The sequence below is a fragment of the Ochlerotatus camptorhynchus genome, unplaced genomic scaffold (genome assembly GCF_037179485.1).
Source record: "Ochlerotatus camptorhynchus isolate MF236.1 unplaced genomic scaffold, CSIRO-AGI_Acam_v1.1 ptg000102l, whole genome shotgun sequence".
NCBI classification, from domain to species: domain Eukaryota; kingdom Metazoa; phylum Arthropoda; class Insecta; order Diptera; family Culicidae; genus Ochlerotatus; species Ochlerotatus camptorhynchus.
The window spans coordinates 1,452,986-1,472,468 of record NW_027040592.1 but is presented as its reverse complement, the minus strand read 5'-3'; the positions used below and the strand labels follow the sequence as shown (position 1 = coordinate 1,472,468).

General features: G+C 39.1%; 1 protein-coding gene across 9 annotated transcripts in view; it reads left to right on the top strand.

Moving 5' to 3' along the window:
* dlg1 (discs large 1) overlaps positions 1 to 19,483 on the top strand; it is a 163,636-nt gene that overhangs the window by 127,774 nt on the left and 16,379 nt on the right. For all 9 annotated transcript variants that reach the window (XM_065219292.1, XM_065219290.1, XM_065219288.1 and 6 more), the window contains 2 exons: positions 8,855 to 8,887; positions 8,993 to 9,813. In XM_065219292.1, coding sequence (XP_065075364.1) covers positions 8,855 to 8,887; positions 8,993 to 9,813 — 854 coding nt within the window. The remainder of the gene's footprint in view (positions 1 to 8,854; positions 8,888 to 8,992; positions 9,814 to 19,483) is intronic.

Genomic DNA, 19,483 nt, shown 5'->3' with positions numbered 1-19,483 from the left:
CTGCTGGTGTCATTATTTTTCATGAGTGAGCTTTTATTCACGAGAAATCGACGGCTAAAGCCATTGTTTACAAATGCAATTACGCCCCTTTGAAATGTTGGCACTGATTTGTTGTTACAACCCAGCTCCGGTTGAGGTTCGCACTGCCAAAAAGTTCAGTTTCGCACTGATAATAAACGAATTCGCTATAAATGACGCTAAATAGTTGCCTCATACAGGCTTGTTTGAGGTTACTCAAACATGAGTCAGACATTTTCATTTTCATAACTTCTTTCGAAACGTCAAAGCATGAGTAGTTGAGATTTCTGAATATGAGCAACATTGACTCAACAATACATAAATAAAGGCGGATCTCAATTTTGAGATTTCAGCACATTTGTTGACTCAAAAAGAAACAAACTGGAATGGTGAACAGGCTTGAAAAATCTCATTACAGCTAAAACGCCACTCTTCAAAATTATGAAACTATGAGATAAAATAATAATAATATTTTTTCATGTAAGATGCAAGAAGAGTAGGTAAAGTTTGTATAGGACACATAAAACCTGTCAATTTTGCATTCTCAGGGTCACAATTAGCTATTTTAGCTGTAATGAGATATTTCAATGAGTGAATACCCTTCGTTATAACTAATAGGTAATTGCGACCCTCTGGAAGTGACATTGACAGGTTTTATGTGTCCTACATAAGCTTTACCTCCTCTTCTTGTATCTTACATATAAAAATTATTATTTCAATATCCCATAGTTTCATAATTTCTAAAAGAAGCTTTTTAACTGTAATGAAATTTTTCAGCCCTGATTGTGAGAATGTAAAAATACGAAGTTTTCCTTTCCGTCGTAGAAGAAAATTTGAAAATTTCGAAAGAATTCATTCGAAAATGATGCAAATTGCAGCCGCCGTGGATGCAGAAACGTACCGCAAAATAATTGGTAATTGTTTTGCATTTTGTTTTATTTGATGCTTGATTTAACTGTTTTTCAGTTTTTGGTTTATTAATCCTAAAGAAAAAACGAAAAGACACGAAATATTTGCCCATTTGTGTATTTTTGACTCATTTCCCTATATTTTGGATTCTATGGAAATGAGTAGAAATAACTCATCAACACGTACCTCGCCATTTTACTCAAAATTTAGTTCTGGCTATGTTACTAAATTTAGAGTAGATCGGGTTGTAATGAAATTTAGTGAGTTTTCACTAAATTTTGAGTAGCCATGAACGAGCGTGCACACACGTTCTAATTGCAACGCGTTCAAGATGCATTTTACCGAAGAGGTGTTGCGGATTTAGCATCGGCGTGACATAAATTTATTCGGCGGCGTGAACAATTTTACTGCGGCGGCGCGCCGGTTCAATTTCATCGGCGGCGGCGGCGTATGAAAATCGTCGGCGGCGGCGGCGTGGCGTGGCGGCGCACAGGTCTAGTCCACGGGACACTAAACTACATTGTTTCTTTATCATAGACCTGATTTTTTTTTTTTGAATTGGTCAACTGTTTCTGCAAATTCCGGAATTTCAAGCACATCCACTCTATGCTCATGGAAGTCGAAAAAATTTCAATCCAGTAAGATTTTCATGACCAGGCTGTAAATCGAATCCACCGTCATCGGTTTGCTGAAACCGCCACAACTGTATAATAGGGATGGTCGGGTATGTAATTGAAATACCCGAACCCGAAATGTGATTTTTTTTTAAATATCATCAGGGTATGGGTTGAGTTTTGGGTGAACAAATCCGTTCCTGTTCATGTACAGTTCAATGAACACAAGTACTCGCGCGTTGTACTTTGTACAACAGTGAGAGTTTTCCATTGCCATTTTGCAGTCGAGCTACCAATCGATATGAAACCAACGAGTATTCCTTAAAAAACTTATTTTTACCTAAACAAGCTAAAATTGTATCACAGTTAACCCCCAAAAATGCGGATAATAGAGAAAATGTGAATGGAAACCGCGTAAACGGTGTCCGTACTACGTGGAATTTGACTTAATTGGTTACAACATGGAAAATCTTGAGATCCTGATCAGATAGAAAGTTACTGTCTTCGGTAAAGTTGTTCTAGAGATCATAATCTTTTTGCTGGTGGTGGTTCAGAAAATTTTCACTATGTGGCGCTAGTATATATAAATTTTTGCCTATCCAATAGCTCGAGTTACTGTTTTGGGCAAACTTGTTCAGGTGGTCAGGACTTTTTGGCTGGTGGACAGTAGTTCAGAATTTTTTTTCACTAAGCGGCGCTAGTGTACACTTGAAATTCTCATATTTAATATCTCGAGATCCTGACCAGATAGAAAGTTACTGTCTTGGGCAAAGCTGTTCAGGAGATTATAATTTTTTTGCTGGTAAACAGTAGTTCAGAATCTTCTCACTAGGTAAGTTCTCGCATGTGATACACCCTGACCAGATAGATAGTAAATGTCTTTGGCAAAGTTGTTCAGGAAGTCAAGATCTTTTCGTTGGTGGACTGTTGTTCAGAATTTTCTCACTACGCGGTGCTAGTATACACATGCAATTCTCGCATAAACAATAGCTCGAGATCCTGAGCAGATAGAAAGTTACTGTTTTGGGAAAACTTGTTCAGGGGGTCAAGACTTTTTGGCTGGTGGACAGTAGCTCAGAATATTTTCACCAATGCCTATTCAATTTTTTTCGGTCAATGCCTATTGCTTGGTGCACAATAGTTCAGAATTTTCACACTACGTGGCTGTAGTATACACGCGAAATTAAAATTTAAAATTAAAATTTTAAATAGAGTTGTGAACTTGTGGCTGCTCAATGCTTGATGATGCAATTTTGTAAGTTGAGCAACAATTACCCAAATACCACTCCTACTGGATGTTGACACACTCCATCGAAAATCAATCCTTCGAGCGCCTTTGAGTAAATGAAAGAATAGTAAAAGTAAAACTTCAGTATTCTAGGTCTTCATTGTAAACCGGGTTAGCTCGAAAGATTAGCTTCTCAGGGAAGTTTTAGTATTGCGATATTGCTGTTATTGCAATTTAGATGGAATCAACTTATAGAATTTTGGAAGTGAATCGCTGTTTTTACGATTTCTCATCATTAGGAATCCGGTCTCGAATTAGCGGTTGGTTTGGTTTAGTATCGTGTTATCCGGAATAATTTTCTTGTGGAGCTGGATCTTAAAATAAGATCAAAGGAGAAAACATATAATGGGATTAAAAACAAGTGTTTCATGTGTAAGATGTACAACTGTGTGAATTTCTGCTCCTAGCGTTAAGCTCGAAAATAGTCAAAAAGAACTTTTAAGCGTGAGAAAATTGTCATGCCAAGGACCTCTTCTCGTATCATAAAGTAAGTTGGTAAGAAACGGATCATGAACTTGCTGAAAACATAAAGATATTAAGTAAGCCTTTTCGTAGATTTATATCGAGATGGTTGCAGTTTCCCTCATACATCACTATCACTACTGCTTGAACTGATTATCTGGCGCTTACCACGTTTAAAATTAGTTAATTTTGTAAAATGCAGCGCATTCCCATTTTTGGCAACACGCAATTTCTGTCTTTTTTGCAGTCTATAAAATGTATCGATTTGAATTTAAGATTGTACTGGACAACTTTTCATGCGTTTGAGGTCCAGAAAGCACTAGTATATATCTGAGGAAAGTAATAGCTGATTAGGTCGTGTTGCCAAAAATGGGTAGGCACTGTACCTCGATTCTTTTTTTCAAAAAATTACTGGAACATCAGGGATATCAGGGAATTTGATTGTCATCATTGAGTCGACACCCTGTTGGAACGCTTCAGGGTGGCAAGTGAACCAGGAAAACCGGGAAAAATTCGGGAATTTATTTTCACCAGGAAAAACCGGGAAAAAACCAGGAATTTCATAAGTCCACCAGGAAAATAATCTTGTTTGTATAATTTAAATAGGTTTTAAATATTGATGTATGTCAATGTTTCTTTTTATACTCAGGTCAAAACTAACCATTTTGTTCATGCTAAATCTTTCATACAACTAAACATTGATGAACAAAATTTACCCTGAGAATTTAGTAAAAATATTTTGTATTTATTTTTTATTTATTTTTTTTCTGGAATCAATTGCATGTATGATTTGTGCTTAATTGATAGCAGACTTAAGCAGTGCCGACGCGTAACTACTTTGAAGTACCTGTTCAACATGTTCAATAAAAACGTTCTATTTCTAAAAACTTCAGATAAGGCCTTCGAACTTCATGCAAGTTCTACAAAATTCGGGAAAGTCTTACAAGTTTCAGGAAAATCCTGTGAACTACTGTGATGACCTACGATGGTCAAGAAATCTCTCCGAACCTTCAGAGAAGTTCTACAAATTTCAGAGAAGTCTTACGAACTTCAGGGAAGTCCTTTGATCTTTGGGGAATAGCTACGAATTTTACAGAATTTTCTACAGATTTAATGTAACTTCTACGACATTTAGGCATTACTTAAAACTTAAGGATAATCCTATGATACATATGGTTTTTTTCCGAGCTTCAGAGAAGTCTTCAATACTCTTGGTAAGTCCTCTGAACTTAACATAATTCTCCATCTCAAAAAAGTTCCTAGAACTTCCGAGAAGTCGATTGAACTACAGGTAAAGGGTGTCCACGATGAAATTGCCACACTATGAAATTGCTCTAACTTTTTAACCGTTGGGTAGAATTTAATGAAAATTTGGGTGGATTTAGTTCATAGTGCATTTACATCCTGCAAGTTTTAAAGTCCTGTGATCAAAACTCGCGGAAATAAAGTCGAAAGAACAGCTCGTGCGTGATAAAATCTTGCGCATTCATCACGAGAACAAGGATCTCTCGCATCGTTCCATCGCTAAAACGTTGGGAATCGCGAATTCCACGGTGTCGCGAGTGATCAAGCGGTTCGAGGAACGGTTGACCACCGATCGGAAGCCCAGAAGTGAAGGAAAAAGTATTCCGTACAACACCAAAAATCACAACCGCGTAGTTGGGGCCTTCAACCGAAATCCGAACGCCTCCGTTAGGGATGTGGCTAAGAAGCTGCACCTAAGCCGAAGTTTTGTCCAGAAGGCCAAAACTAAGGCTGGGCTTCGAACGTTCAAGGTACAAAAGGCCCCTAATCGCGACGAGAAGCAGAACAAGTCCGCTAAAACCCGTGCCAGGAAGTTGTACCTCAACATGCTGACGAAAGTTGAATGCTGCATCATGGACGACGAAACATATGTGAAGGCCGACTTCAAACAGATCCCCGGCAACCTGTTTTTCATGGCCAAGGATAAGTTCAGCGTTCCGGAGCATGTCCGCACTCAGAAAATGTCCAAATTTGCGAAGAAATTCCTGGTTTGACAAGCCATCTGCACGTGCGGGAAGCGGAGTGCACCTTTCGTGACCCAGGACACGATGAACGGACAGGTGTACATAAAAGAGTGCCTCCAGAAGTGGCTGCTTCCTCTCCTGAAGGCCCACAACGTCCCAACAATCTTCTGGCCGGATTTGGCCTCATGCCACTACTCCAAGGACGTGCTGAAGTGGTATGCGGACAATAAGGTCAATTTCGTGCCGAAAATGTTCAACCCTCCCAACACTCCGGAGCTCCGCCCCATCGAGAAGTACTGGGCGATTATGAAGCAGCACCTTCTTAAACGACCTAAGGTAGTGAAGACAGTCGAGGAACTGAAGAAAGTATGGGTTTACTTGCAAAAAACGGTTGATTCACAGGTTGTACAGAATCTTATGGCCGGGGTTAAGGCCAAGGTGCAGGCATTTGCGTATGGACTGTAAATAAAATACGAGTAAAATGGTAAAATGAAGTTTAATAGTTATTCCTCAATCCCTGAAAATTTGATGGCAATCGGATGAAAACTCGAATTTTGCGAATCAATTTTGTGTGTGGCAATTTCATCGTGGACACCCTTTAGTCCTACGAAATTCATGGGAGCTCTCCACATTTCAGGGAATTTCCAAGAAATTAAGAAAAGACCCACAAACTTTTGAAAACCCTTCGATATTTAAAGCCTTATGAACTTCAGGGAAGCTCTTCTAAATTTAGGGTTCTCATATATTCAGTTAAGTCCTTCAAACTTCAGGGAAGTCCTCAAATCTACGATATTTAAGAAATTCCTATCAATTTCACAAAACTCTTAACTTCAGGGAAGTCCTAAAAAAAAAAATCCTTCGAACTTCGGGCAATGAAATTCAGGCAATACAAACTTCAATGAACCCTTCAGGAAAAACCTTAACGCTTCAGGGAAGTTCTACGAGCTTTAGGGAGTTTCTATGAACTTCAGCAGTCAGTCTTTTTAATAATAAGATTTATTAAACCAGCGTTATTTATGAAATCTTTTAATCATATGATTTTGAAATCAGGTTGTAATCAAAATTCCGCTAAATAAGATCCTTCAAGTCAATCGTTGACAATTTGCGGAAAATTTAAACAAACTGGAAATCCGTAAAATTGTTAGAAGCAAAGGTTTGTTTAACGAGTCCTCATTCATATCACACTTCGCAATTTCACCTTGAGATAAACTAGCCCGTTGGCTGAAAATCTCAATAATAAAGTTAAAAAAAATCGCAATTTTAAAAACAGAAATCTCAAGATTTAGGGGTTTATAGATGTCTAGGGCTCCGCGCTAGTCCGTCTTATCTCAGCTTTTCTTCGTCATACACCCCTAAAATCACTCATTTTACGGGTTATCGCAAATGTTTCAGTGTCAATCGTAATTAATCTTGTAAGCAAAGATGTTTTTGCAAAAACATTAGTGAAAACGCTTTGCTATTATAGTTTTAGCACATAGAACGGAAATAGGTGCCATGATACGACGAAGTAGCGTGGCTCCCTACTAGCTTCTTTACAGCAAACAATCGGATAAAGATTTCACGGGTATTGACAAGAACCTTAATACCAATTTTGGTTTGTGAAATTCCGCATTGCACGAAGAATGATGGTACAAGGATTTACTTTATTTTTTTTTATTAAAAATTTTTTTTTAACTAGGGGAATTTACGTATTCTCGGCAACCTAAGCAGCGACCTTCTTTCTATAGCCTTTTTCTCTATGGAACGCACACATATGCAGCATTGGTTTGTTTACAATCTTTTGCTGCCAGCTGCTCTAACAATTTCAGTCGAAAGAATTGTCAAAAACTGTTTTGAAACGCTTTTACAAAGCTCCAATCTACTCTAGTGAGAGCGAGTATTGTCGGCAACCAGTTTTTCTTCGGCAACCGTTCCATTTGAACTGTATGTAAATCTGCTGTTCTATTATCGGCAACTCGAAATCAGCTACAATTTGTAGTGCGTGTGTTTCATTTCAAGAAAACCCTGCTAGATTGCTTTTTCTCAGTGGTAAAAATATAGTCAAATTGAAGCTGAAAGCATAAAGAATCGTTTGCATGCATTCAGCGAAGTGTTTTCGTAAGAAAATCCAGTGAAAATAGTGTTTCAATTTGGGTTGCCGAAAATAGTCTGTCATGCCGAAGCCGTCATTTCCCCTACATGGTTTTTAAAACCAGGAAATTTTTAAATCATTGACCAGGAAAACCAGGAAAAAAACAGGAATTACAAAATGGAAATTCACTTGCCATCCTGCTTCTCTGAATTCTCAAAAAAAAAATCTCCAGAATATACTTAGAATACTGCACGCAATCCATTGAAATATCCCTCATAATTTCATTGGATCTATACTCCGTATTCAATTTTCTTTGAATTTTCTTCGGAATTACCTTGAAATTCTCCTCAAAGAAACCCTTTGAAAAGATTCCCAGAATTTTCGTTTAATTCATTTCAGACCTCCTTTTGAATCTCACTTCCTTTGATTTCTCCTCATAATTTGTTACGGAAACTCTTCTGGAATTCTTTTCCGAATTTCTTTTCTCCAGGAGTTATTCTCAGATTTAATTTAATTGTAATCGTTCTTCAAGCATCCCCATCACCGCCGAAGTATTATCCCGAAATTTTCAAGGACTCGTTTTCTCCCACATACTTCATAACAATTTCCTCAGAATTGTGACAAGCAATGCATTTGGTATAGGAAAAACGTAACGAAAAGGGGGGAAGGAGGGAATCCAGGATTTCTTTGTAGGTTGAATAAAATGTAACTGCTTACAACTAAAATTCATACACTCTCAACTCACATTATTTTCAACTGATTTTAATTTGTGGAAAAACCACCAACACCCCTCGGCACGCTACTGGTTCTCCGCATTTTCTGTTTATGGCCATCCCTAAATCACGACACGCTCGAGATTGAATTATATATTATTGGTATATAATCATATAGCATTCATGAGCTGTAGCAATGCAGCATTTCCCTTTAATTTCTCGTAACCCTATCGACGCCCGACCCCCGACCCCCGACGCCCGAATGCCTTTCTCACACCCGAGAAAAGAACACGTTCGTACGTCCAAACATTAAAAATATCTTACCACATCATCGTGTGGCGCGGGAGATTCGCCAAACTTTTCCGCTACTGGCTCAAACTGACTTGACTGACTTTGACTGAGAGTTGAGCTGAGCTCCCGCATCATTTGGCCAGACGTGTAAGACCCACACCTCTACACACATGCATGCATACGATCACGGAAAGAAAATATGAAAAACGAGCAAAATTCCCTCCTATTTTCGGTTGCGCGTAACCGATTTGGCCCCAGTATAAGTGCCGCGGTTGAATTTTCCATCCGCTTCGATGATCGTTTGAGGCAACAGTTTCTACTACTCCTTTCAGAGTGCATCGTGACCGAGATCGGATCCGCCGTTGTTCCGAAGAGCTATGAAAGTAAGATCTATGTCGCGTAGAGTTTTCATTTTCGTGTTTCCTACTAATCGTTAGATTGAATAGCACTATTCTTAGGACGAATCATTAATAACCCATTTGCTTTGTTTCTTCCGGCAGGTCAACACATCAAACTCGAGCGATTCAAAACAGGTGAGTAGGCACATCTACACGCGAGAGTGCATTGCAATCATCATCCAAAATACAGTTGATCGTCGAAAATAACTCTCCTTTTCAATTTCTCCCAATCATTTGCAGCTCAATGGCGATTCCGTTTGGGAGTATGAAGATATTGCCCTGGTTCGGGGAACGACCGGGCTGGGCTTTTCGATAGCAGGCGGAACGGACAATCCGCACATCAATCTGGATGCGTCGATCTACATCACCAAAGTGATCCCGGGCGGTGCGGCGTACGCCGATGGGCGGCTGCAGGTCAACGATTGCATCGTGGCCGTAAACGAGATGACGGTGGTGAATGTGACCCACGGCGAGGCGGTCGATGCCCTGAAGAAAGCCGGCGAGCGGGTAACGCTGCACATACGAAGAAAACGGCCACCGGCGCAGGCTCCCAAGCAGGAGGAAATCGACCTGTTCAAGGGAGGCAAGGGGTTAGGATTCTCGATTGCCGGCGGAATTGGCAACCAGCACATCCCGGGTGATAATGGAATCTACGTGACGAAGATCATGGAAGGTGGAGCGGCGCATGTCGACGGAAGGCTCGCCGTCGGTGACAAGCTGATCGGTGTGAGAACTAGTGAGGGAGAGCGAAATCTCGAAAATGTGGTCCACGAAGAAGCGGTGGCCACGCTGAAAGCAATCACCAACAAGGCGACGCTGATCGTCCAGAAGACCAACATCCTGCAAGCGCTCGCCAATTCGATCAACAACCTGAACTCGCTGTCGACCAATGCGATGAACCAGATCGGTCAGAGCGTGGTGGACAATGCGGTTTCGGGCGAGCTGCGGTCACATTCGCCCATGCTGGACAACTCCTCGTCCCGGTATGCGTCGTCCAACTTGCTGGAGTCGGGTTTGCCGGTCGGCACACCGCGGGCGGTTAGTCATGAGGATATTTCGAGGTAGGTGTGGAATTTATAGTATACAGTTGTCAGGCGTAATGCACGTTAGGCACAACATTAGATGTTGTTTTGATTGATCTGTTCTGCCAATTTTAAGCTTGAATCAGGAAAAACAGTTGGCATTGAGTTCATTAAAGCTTTCTCGAAATCCGTGATGTTATAGGTGGTAATGTGGTGTTTACATATACGCTGGTTCACTAGCGCTAGAGTACTAGAACTGTACTAAAAAGTAGCCAGCATAATGTAAACAGGGAGTCAGCATCTACCAGCATGAGATTTCATGAACAACTGAAATTCGTGATAGTTGGTTAAGCTGGTTGAGCTAGTGAACTAGTATAAGTGTAAACAGTCCATAAAGCAGCGTGTCTACTAACTGAAAAAAAAATCAGGAAAATTTTTCCTGGAAAAACCGAGAACTCTCAGGGAATTTTGAAATTCTCGATTATTGAATTTTGATGAAATAAAATTAGAAGTACGCCGAGGAACTTTCTCAAGAATTTCAAAACAACCAATTTTATCTTCTTCGTTACTTTTTCTCCTTGAACATCAAAATTTTGGAGTGCATTTCAAGACCAACAATTTAAATGGCCTCTACTCCATTTTGTAAACAAACTTTGTACGGCCATTTTCACGCGAACCGAAACCACAATCGGGTAGAGGAGAATTTCCCGTACCTGTTCATTATATTGGTTTCCCTTGGCGAACTTCGGTTTGCGAGAAAATGACCTTACAAGGTTAGGCTGGTTCATCTCTGGATACTTAGCAAACGGTCGTCGATCACCTAATTTATAGTTTGTGTTTTCTATGGATGTTCAAGCTTTTTTCGAAACTTAATTAATTTAAAGAGTTTACAAAATTAAACTTAAGAATTTGTCATGATTTCTTCAGCATTTATATCAAAAAAATCTACATTTGCCAGCAACACTGACTGGGTGTATCTTATGGCCTACCTTCCCTACTAACATAATTCCTAAATTCCCGAGACATTTATAAGGGGTCGTAGAGTTCTCTTCATCTCTCTTAAGTGAATGTTGGTTGGTTGGTTGTCTTTATAAAGGAGATTTTCAGTCACACGCTGGTTCATCTCCGGAACCAGTAAATGTTGGACTAACATACCTTTCCTATCCCTACCAGTTATAAGGACGTGGCCAGGACAATCCTTAACTATTGGAGCGGGATATGTCTTTATCTGGGAATTATTTCCTACTTACTATCTGTCCAGTAATAGATATCCGTCTTGCTCTTAATAGTTTTGAATTCGTACCACCTACGATATTGTGCAACTTGTTCGATGCTAATGCTATTGCTAAATTTCTGAGCCATGCAGATTTCAATTATTTACTTCTTCTTCCCGTTTCAAGCTTATTGCTTATCGCATATTAGCTTATTGTGTGTACTCAACTTAGTGTTCTAGATGCACTGCCACAGTTATTAATTGAGAGCTTTCGATGCCTGTGCCATTTTTGTATTAGTATAGGGGGAGGAGGGGCATAGTGAACAGGTGGGGCATAGTGAGCATCCAGCAGTTTGGCTCTGGATCTCCAGCTGCATGAAACAAATCAACCGGTAGTAGGTTCAATATCATTATGATATTGATCCTACCTCCAACCAATTTGTTCCGAACGGCCTGAAGTCCAAGCTGGTGCACGGGGTGCTCACTATGCCCCTCTTACCCCTAATGGTGTGGCAAGTACAATCATACTCTAATGCCCAGGGAAGTCGAGAAATTTTCCAACCCGAAAAATTCATAGACCGGACCGGGAATGAAACCCAGCCACCTCCAGCATGGTCTTGCTTTGTAGCTGCGCCTTTACCGGCTGAGTTAAGGGGGACCTTTTAGGGAATACAGCAAGATATTTCAGATGAAATGTCCTAGGGAGTTTTGGGATGAGCTCTAAGAGAGTTTTGACAAGAATTCCAAGTCAATTTTGTGAGTTTAGTTCTGTGAAAAATTCCATGGCGATTGTGAAGAGGATTCCAGATGCAAAGGGAATCGTATTTCAACTTTTTTTAAGGATACAATTCCAAGGAAATGTGCGAGGCGTTTAAAGGAAATTTCGAGGATAATTTCAATGGCATCTCGAAAATAATTTCGAAAAGAAATTAAAGACACATTTCATGACTTTTTGGAGTATTCTGCAAAGAATTTTTGTACTGTTAGAGAATCTCAAATATGTTTTAGAATAATTCTTAAAAAGAATTCTGTGGAAGGGAATTGATTTTTAAGGAAATGAAATAAAATCCTTTCAAGACTTTGTACACTGAACCAAATTCAAGATCCAGGAATTCGTAATGCTTAATTTAAATGTATTTCGCACAGCCGGGAAAATTTTGTAAAATTCTGGGAAAAACGGGCACGTTATAATCGGGATTTATTGGTCACCATGAATTTACATTACTGGGAAGAGGCTGCAAATTTTGGTGAAAAATCGGGGGAAAACATACTTTGTCCTCTCTCAAAAAAAAAAAAAAAAAAAAAAATAAGATTGTCAGGGTGTCGACTAACTGGGAAAAATCTGTAAAATCAGGGAATATCAGGGAATTCCTTTTTGGTCCTGGAAAATCACTGATTGCCAGGGAATTTCATTCAAAGTCGGGGAAATATTTTTTTATAACAGAAACGTATTAATAAGTATGGCTGACTTCGCTAGTTTGAGCAGCATGAGCATGAGCATGATTGACCGCCCACGGTTGCTACTCTGGTATTGCCAGACCAGTTGTAATTACACAGAGAACCAATAGACGATGCTTGGGACTAGCAATCATCCTCAATGTGTAAAAACTGGTGATCTCGAATTAGGCAATACCAGCGCCAGCCGCGCCTGAACGCAGGTCAAGAAAGGAAGGGGTAGGAATGTGTTGACGTGACACTCGCTTTGATGGAAGCCGATGAGTTCTGCACTTCCACGAGGAATCACAGGGATGTTGGGTAAGAGGGTTGGGTTAGCAGCAGGGTTCGTTTTGGTAAACGATAAGCTGAATTGATGTCCTAGCGATCGTATAACGCGAAGGAGCTTGGGATTGAACCCACGGTCATGCTCAGTAAGCAAAAACGTTTGCCACTAGGCAGACGAGCTCCTTTTTAATCATTGACGAATCTTGGATGGATGGGATGGGCTTGAGATTAGACTCATGATGTTCTGCTTAGAAAGCAAAAACGGTTGCTCTAAGTCCACCGAGCCTCTCATATCACATTATAGCGTTACTCAAGTTTTATAACAATTCAAACCCGGCACCGACGACAACGAAAAGTTTTACAAAATTCACGATAAACAAGCGATCTTACCATGCATTTTTAATATGAAAGGATCTGGGACCGCGTTTTTCTCCTCAGTATGCAAGCCACTGCAACCGACGATCTTTGAAATCCTAAAACTAAAAGCTACGAAAGAGTACTTAGGCTTTCATTAAGATCCACTTTCACGCGACGTTCAATGTTTCGATTTTCTCTTTACGCATGGTTCAGACAATCATAACAAGCTATGACCGACGTGACGATTGTTTAAGACCTGGTTAAACAAGCTATTCAAATGAAATTACGTTCTCGAATTTCACTTGGAATGTAATGAACAACAGAAATACGCGATAATTCATATTTTCAGCGGTTGATGTTTAATTTTAAATATACTAACGGTACTGCCTACGACTACGACGGCGATTACTACAGCGACTACGACAACGACAACAGAGAATTTGTAACTTACCATTTGTCAAGGATATACACCTTTGCCCGGCACCTCCACTGGTTCTTCATGTCCGCTATCTGTCACTGTTTTCAAAATATCTAATAGCAATTACCTTTGTTGTAATACTTCCTGTATTGCCATGGTGATCTGGGAGGAGGTTCGCATCTAGTGCTTTCCCCAGGAACCGTTTACGGCCACCAGCTACCGCCCGTCAAGTCTTGGGCGTATCCAGCGAGACATCCTACAGCTTACTCACAATCTTCGTCACTCGATGCAAATCGCAGGCACACTTACGCTAGTTACAAAATAACACACCCGTGCAAAGAAACGGATCCAATAAACGTCACTCTTGCGAAAGCTCACCCGTCGTCGTCGAACGGCAAAAAAAAAGGACGCTGACTTCGCTAGTTTTGGACAACTTAATTACTCGATGTAGTTTGAGGATGGTTTTCAATTTCAAATTTTAAATAGAGTTGCGACGTTGTGGTTGTTCAATGCTTGATGTTGCATTTTTGTAAGTGGAGCAAAAGCTACTCAAATAAAAGGGTATTTCGATGACAACTGGGTGTTGTTACATAGCTGAGTTGAACCGAGATAAAATTTCAGTTCCGTAGAGACGCTAGGCGTCCATAAGCTGCTTATGGAAATGTGCGTCTCTTAATAGATGTTATACCTAATTGCGTCTGACAAAATTTAACCTTCAAGTAGATTCTGCGTCTGCTCGATCCAGCTGTGTCCAACAGCGCTTTTGAGTAAATGCAAGAATGATTAAGAGTTAAGCTGGGCTTAGACAAGGCAAGTAATTGATCAACTCAGTTGAATTCAATCGGCTTGAAAAGTGGAGCCTGGTTCATCGTTTTTCAATTCAAGTCAGTTAAATGGCTTAGTTTACACGTTCAAGTCAGTTGAATTCAACTGAGTTGATCAATTGACTTGCCTTACGGTGTTCTTAACAGCTTAACTAGCTCAGAGAACTAACTAAATGAGAATTTAGGTCTTTCTTGGGAAGTTTTTTTTTATTGCTTGCATGATTGAAGCATTGCTTTGACAGCAAAAAGTGGCTGTATTAAGTATTCTAGGTCTTCATTGAAAACCTGGTTAGCTCGTAAAATTAGCTTCACCAGTAAAGTTTTAGTATGGTAATGTTGCTGCTATTTTCACTATTTCCTACTGGAGGAATCCGCCCGCGAATTAGCTTTTGGTTAAGCATATTATCCGGTATAATTTTTTTTGCGGAGCTGGGTCTCAAAATGTGCTCAAGGCAAAACAAATATAATGGGATTAAAAACAAGTGTTTTATATGTGAAATGCAGAGTGACCAGTGAACCGAAAACAATATGATGTCAAGACCCTTGGACTGGTCTAGATATTCAGGATAACTACAGTCACTTTGAAGAACTATTAAGAGAATTTTAGTTTTTTTTTCCAAAACAAATTTGAGCAGATTTGAGAGATAACACCAAGGTATTTCAGAGATTTTTTTTTGGGAGCTTTAGGAAAACCTCTAGGAGAGTTTTTATTAGATCTCCCAGGATTCTTGAAAAATACCATGGAAAGCGAATTTTAGGGGGAACAATTCCAAAATAATTATGCAAAGATCTATAAGGATAGTCCGAGTATAATTCCAAACGCAAAAGAATTTTTGGAGAATGTTAATGAGAATTCCATGCAATTTTCAGAAGAATTTTGAGCTAATTCTGAGCAAAACTTGGAGACAATTCTCGGCGGGAGAATTTCGCCTGCCAGATGGTGTTGGCAGGGAAGGGGGATTACAAGGTTTGGTCACAAAAGCTTTTCAATTGTTGGTCTGAGGTGAATTCTACGGAATTCTTAGAAAGAGTTTAAAATTCGAAGAACGGATGAATTTTAGAAATTTTTTGGAGCGTTCTACAGAAATTTCTGTGCTATTATAAAAAAAAAAATCAAGATATTTCCAGAGAGAATTTCAAACTCTGGAAAGATCTCTGTGAAAGGAAATTAATCGAAAGGAAAACATTGAGAGCAATCAAATAAAAGCCTGTAAAGTTTTGAGCGATTTTCATACACAAATTGGGAAGATCGCAGATCCAAATTCAAGATCCAGCAAAGGTGCTGCTGTTTTTTTTTTTGGGCTAAGAAATACTGGGCTATTGTCAAGCGGAACCTAAAGAAGACCAAAAAAACTGCTAAGGGCGAGCAGCAGTTCAAGGCAAACTGGCTTTCTGCGGCGAAGAAGGTGGACAAGGTGGCTGTACAAAATCTGATGGCAGGGGTCAAGCGTAAGGCCCGGCAATTCGGATTTGGAAAAGCGGAAGCCTAACTGAATATTTTTCCTGAATTTTATACTAATTGAACTTGAAAAAGAAATTTAATTTGATTTTTTAAATAAACGATTTCACCGATTTACACGCGTTTTCCCTTGACCAAATTTTGACCGTATCACCCTTTATATTCTGAGGAAAGTTATAGCTGATGGGGTTGTGTTGTCAAAATCGGGTAGGCATTGCACCTGGTTTTTTTTTTTGAAAATTACTGGAAAATCAGGTAAGATTCCAAGAAGAGCTTTGAGGACATTGAATGCTGAGAATAGTCTCCAAATAATTCTGGCCAATTTCCATGGAAATTGAGAGGTTGATTTCAAGTGCATTCTAACGAGAATTCCAAGGGAATTCGTAGAAAAATACCAAAGAACAATTATGAGGATGATTTGAGATGTAGTTCTGCTGGTTATTCCAAGTAAATTCTGAGAAGAATTTCAATAGAGTTCTGCTGAGGGTTCCATGAAAATTTTGAGGGTGACTTTGAGGACATGGAATGTTGAAAATAGTTCCTAAATAAATCTGGATAAATTCCAAGGAAATTGTGAGGTTAATTCCAAGTGGTTTCTAATAAGAATTTCAAGGGAATTGAGTGAAGGATACCAAGCAACGATTATGAAGATGATTCCAGGTTCAATTCTGAGAAGAATGTCAAGAGAGTTTTGATGAGGGATCCATGAAGATCCCAAGAAAGGTTTTACGAAATTGAATGCTGGGAATAGTCCCTAAATAATTCTGGCCAATTTCCAATGAAATTTAGATGTTATTTCTAAGTGGATTCTAACGAGAATTCCTAGGGAATTCGGAGAAGGATGGATGTGAGGATGATGCCAGGTCCAATTCTACTGATTGTTCCAAATAAATTCTGAAAAGAATTCTAAGAGAGTTCTGATGAGGTTTCCACGAAAATTCCGAGAAGGGCTTTAAAGATATTTAATGCTGATAATATTTCCTAAATAATTTTGAACAAATTCCATGGAAATTGAGAGGTTGATATCAAATGCATTCTAACGAGAATTCCAAGGGAATTCGTAGAAAAATACCAAAAAACAATTATGAGGATGATTCGAGATCTAGCTCTGCTGGTTATTCCAAATAAATTCTGAGAAGAATTTCAATGGAGTTCTGATGAGGGTTCCAAGAAAATTCTGAGGATGACTTTGAGGACATTGAATGTTGAGAATAGTTCCTAAATAATTCTGAACAATTGCCCAGGAAATTTAGATGTTAATTCCAAGTGGATTCTAACGAGAATTCCTAGGGAATTCGGAGAAGGATACCAAGGAACGATTGTGAGGATGATGACAGTTCCAATTCTACTGATTGTTCCAAATAAATTCTGAGAAGAATTTCAATAGAGTTCTGACGAGTGTTTCAAGAAAATTCCAAGAAGTTCTTCGAGGACATTAAATGCTGAGAATAGTTCCTAAATAATTCTGTACAAGTTCCAAAAAAATTGTGAGGTTAATTCCAAGTGGTTTCTTATAACAATTCCAAAGGAATTTGGAGAAGAATACCAAGGAACGATTTTGAGGATGATTCCAGTTCCAATTCTACTGATCATCCCAAATAAATTATGAGAACAATTTCAAGAGAGTTCTGATGAGGGTTCCAAGAAAATTGCGGGTAAGACTTTGAGGATACTGAATGCTGAGAATAGTTCCTAAATAATTCTGGACAAATTCATAAGAAATTGTCAGCGTAATTCTAAGTAGATTCTAAAGAGAATTCCAACAGAATTTGAAGAAAAATACCAAGAAACGATTGTGAAGATGATTCCTGGTCCAATTCTACAAATTATTTCAAATAAATTCTAAGAGTAATTTCAAGAGAGTTCTGATGAGAGTTCCAAGAAAATGCCGAGAAAGACTTTAAAGATATTTAATACTGATAATATTTCCTAAATAATTCTGGACACATTTCAAGAAAATTGTGAGGTTAGTTCCAATTGTTTTCTAGTAAGAATTTCAAGGGAATTCAGAGAAGGATACCAAGTAAAGATTATGAAGATGATTCCAGGTTCAATTCTGAGAAGAATTTCAAGAGAGTTTGGATGAGGGTTCCATGAAGATTCCAAGAAGGGCTTTGAGGACATTGAATGCTGAGAATAGTCCCCACATAATTCTGGCCAATTTACAAGGAAATTCAGATGTTATTTCTAAGTGGATTCCTAGGGAATTCGGAGAAGAATACCAAGGAACGATTGTGAAAATTCTGAGGATGACTTTGAGGACATTGAATGTTTAGAATAGTTCCTAAATAATTCTGGACAAATTTCAGGGAAATTGTGAGGTTAATTTCAAGTAGATTCTAAAGAGAATTCCAATGGAATTTGGAGAAGAACACCAAGAAAATCCAATTTTGGGAATTATGAGATGAATAAAAATTCAAAGAGAATCATAAGATGAGTTCCAATATTCTTCTGTAGTTTTCTCCAAATAATTGTTGGACTGTAATAAATAAAACTCCAAGGAAATATTAACACTCCGAATACGGTGAGTAAAATACTTTACGCCGACTACGAATCCTTCGAAAAATGTGTAACAGCAAGTTTGCAATGACATAACTTAGCCATTTCTTGATGAATTTCAAAAATTATGGTACCTCTAGGATTCCTAGGCACTGTAGATTATTTTGATTGTAGAAAGGTTGGAAATGTGGTCGTCTACTTTTTTTCAAAAGCGAAAAGAGTCGTTTTTTTTAAAGGTGTGTTTATGGGTTTTGCAAGTGGCTTAAGGTCCATAATTAAGATTAATGGGCACAAATGTTCATAATTAGGCAGAATACAGTCATGGTTCCTATATACGTAACCTGGAGATAACGAAACGGTCCTCGAAAGATCCGGAACATCCGTAAAAGTGGTCAATCCACGAAACTGATCCTAGAGTTCTACGTTTTTCCATAAACCCCTGATCCTAAAACTCCGCGGTTCTGTCGAAAACATTAGGAACTGTGATATAAGAAAGAATTTGGGTTCATTACATAAACATGAACCCGGATGGCCTTCGGACCGTCCTCTGGAACATCCGGCACATCCGTAAAAGTGTTCAATCTATGAAACTGATCCTAGAGCTACACGGATTTTTTTTCGAAAACACTTGGAATTAATTAGGAGTCATGGCATAAACATGTACCTAGAAGGCCATGGGACCGTCCTCCGGAAGATCTGAAACATCCTTAAAAATTGTCAATCTATGAAACTGATCCTAGAACTCCGCGTTTTTTCGAAACCATTAGGAACTGTGATATAAGTTAGAATTTGGAGTCATGACATAAACATGGACCTGTATGACCATAAGACCGTCCTCCGGAAGATCCGAAACATCCGTAAAAGTTGTCAATTCATGAAACTGATCCTAGAGCTCCGCAGTTTTAAAACAAAAAAACACTAGGAGCTATGATGATAGAATGAATTTGGGGTCGTGACAAACATGGACCCTGATAACCATGAGACTGTCTTCCGAAAGATCTGGAACATCCGTAAAAGTGGTCAATCCATGAAACTGATCCTAAAGTTCTACGTTTTTTTCGGAAGCATTTTAAACTGTGATATAAGAAAGAGTTTGGGATCATGACATAAACATGGACCCGGATGGCCATGGGACCGTCCTCTGGTAGGTCCGGAACTGCGGAACCCTAGGATCAGTTTCATGGATTTACCACTTTTAAGGATATTCCAGATCTTCC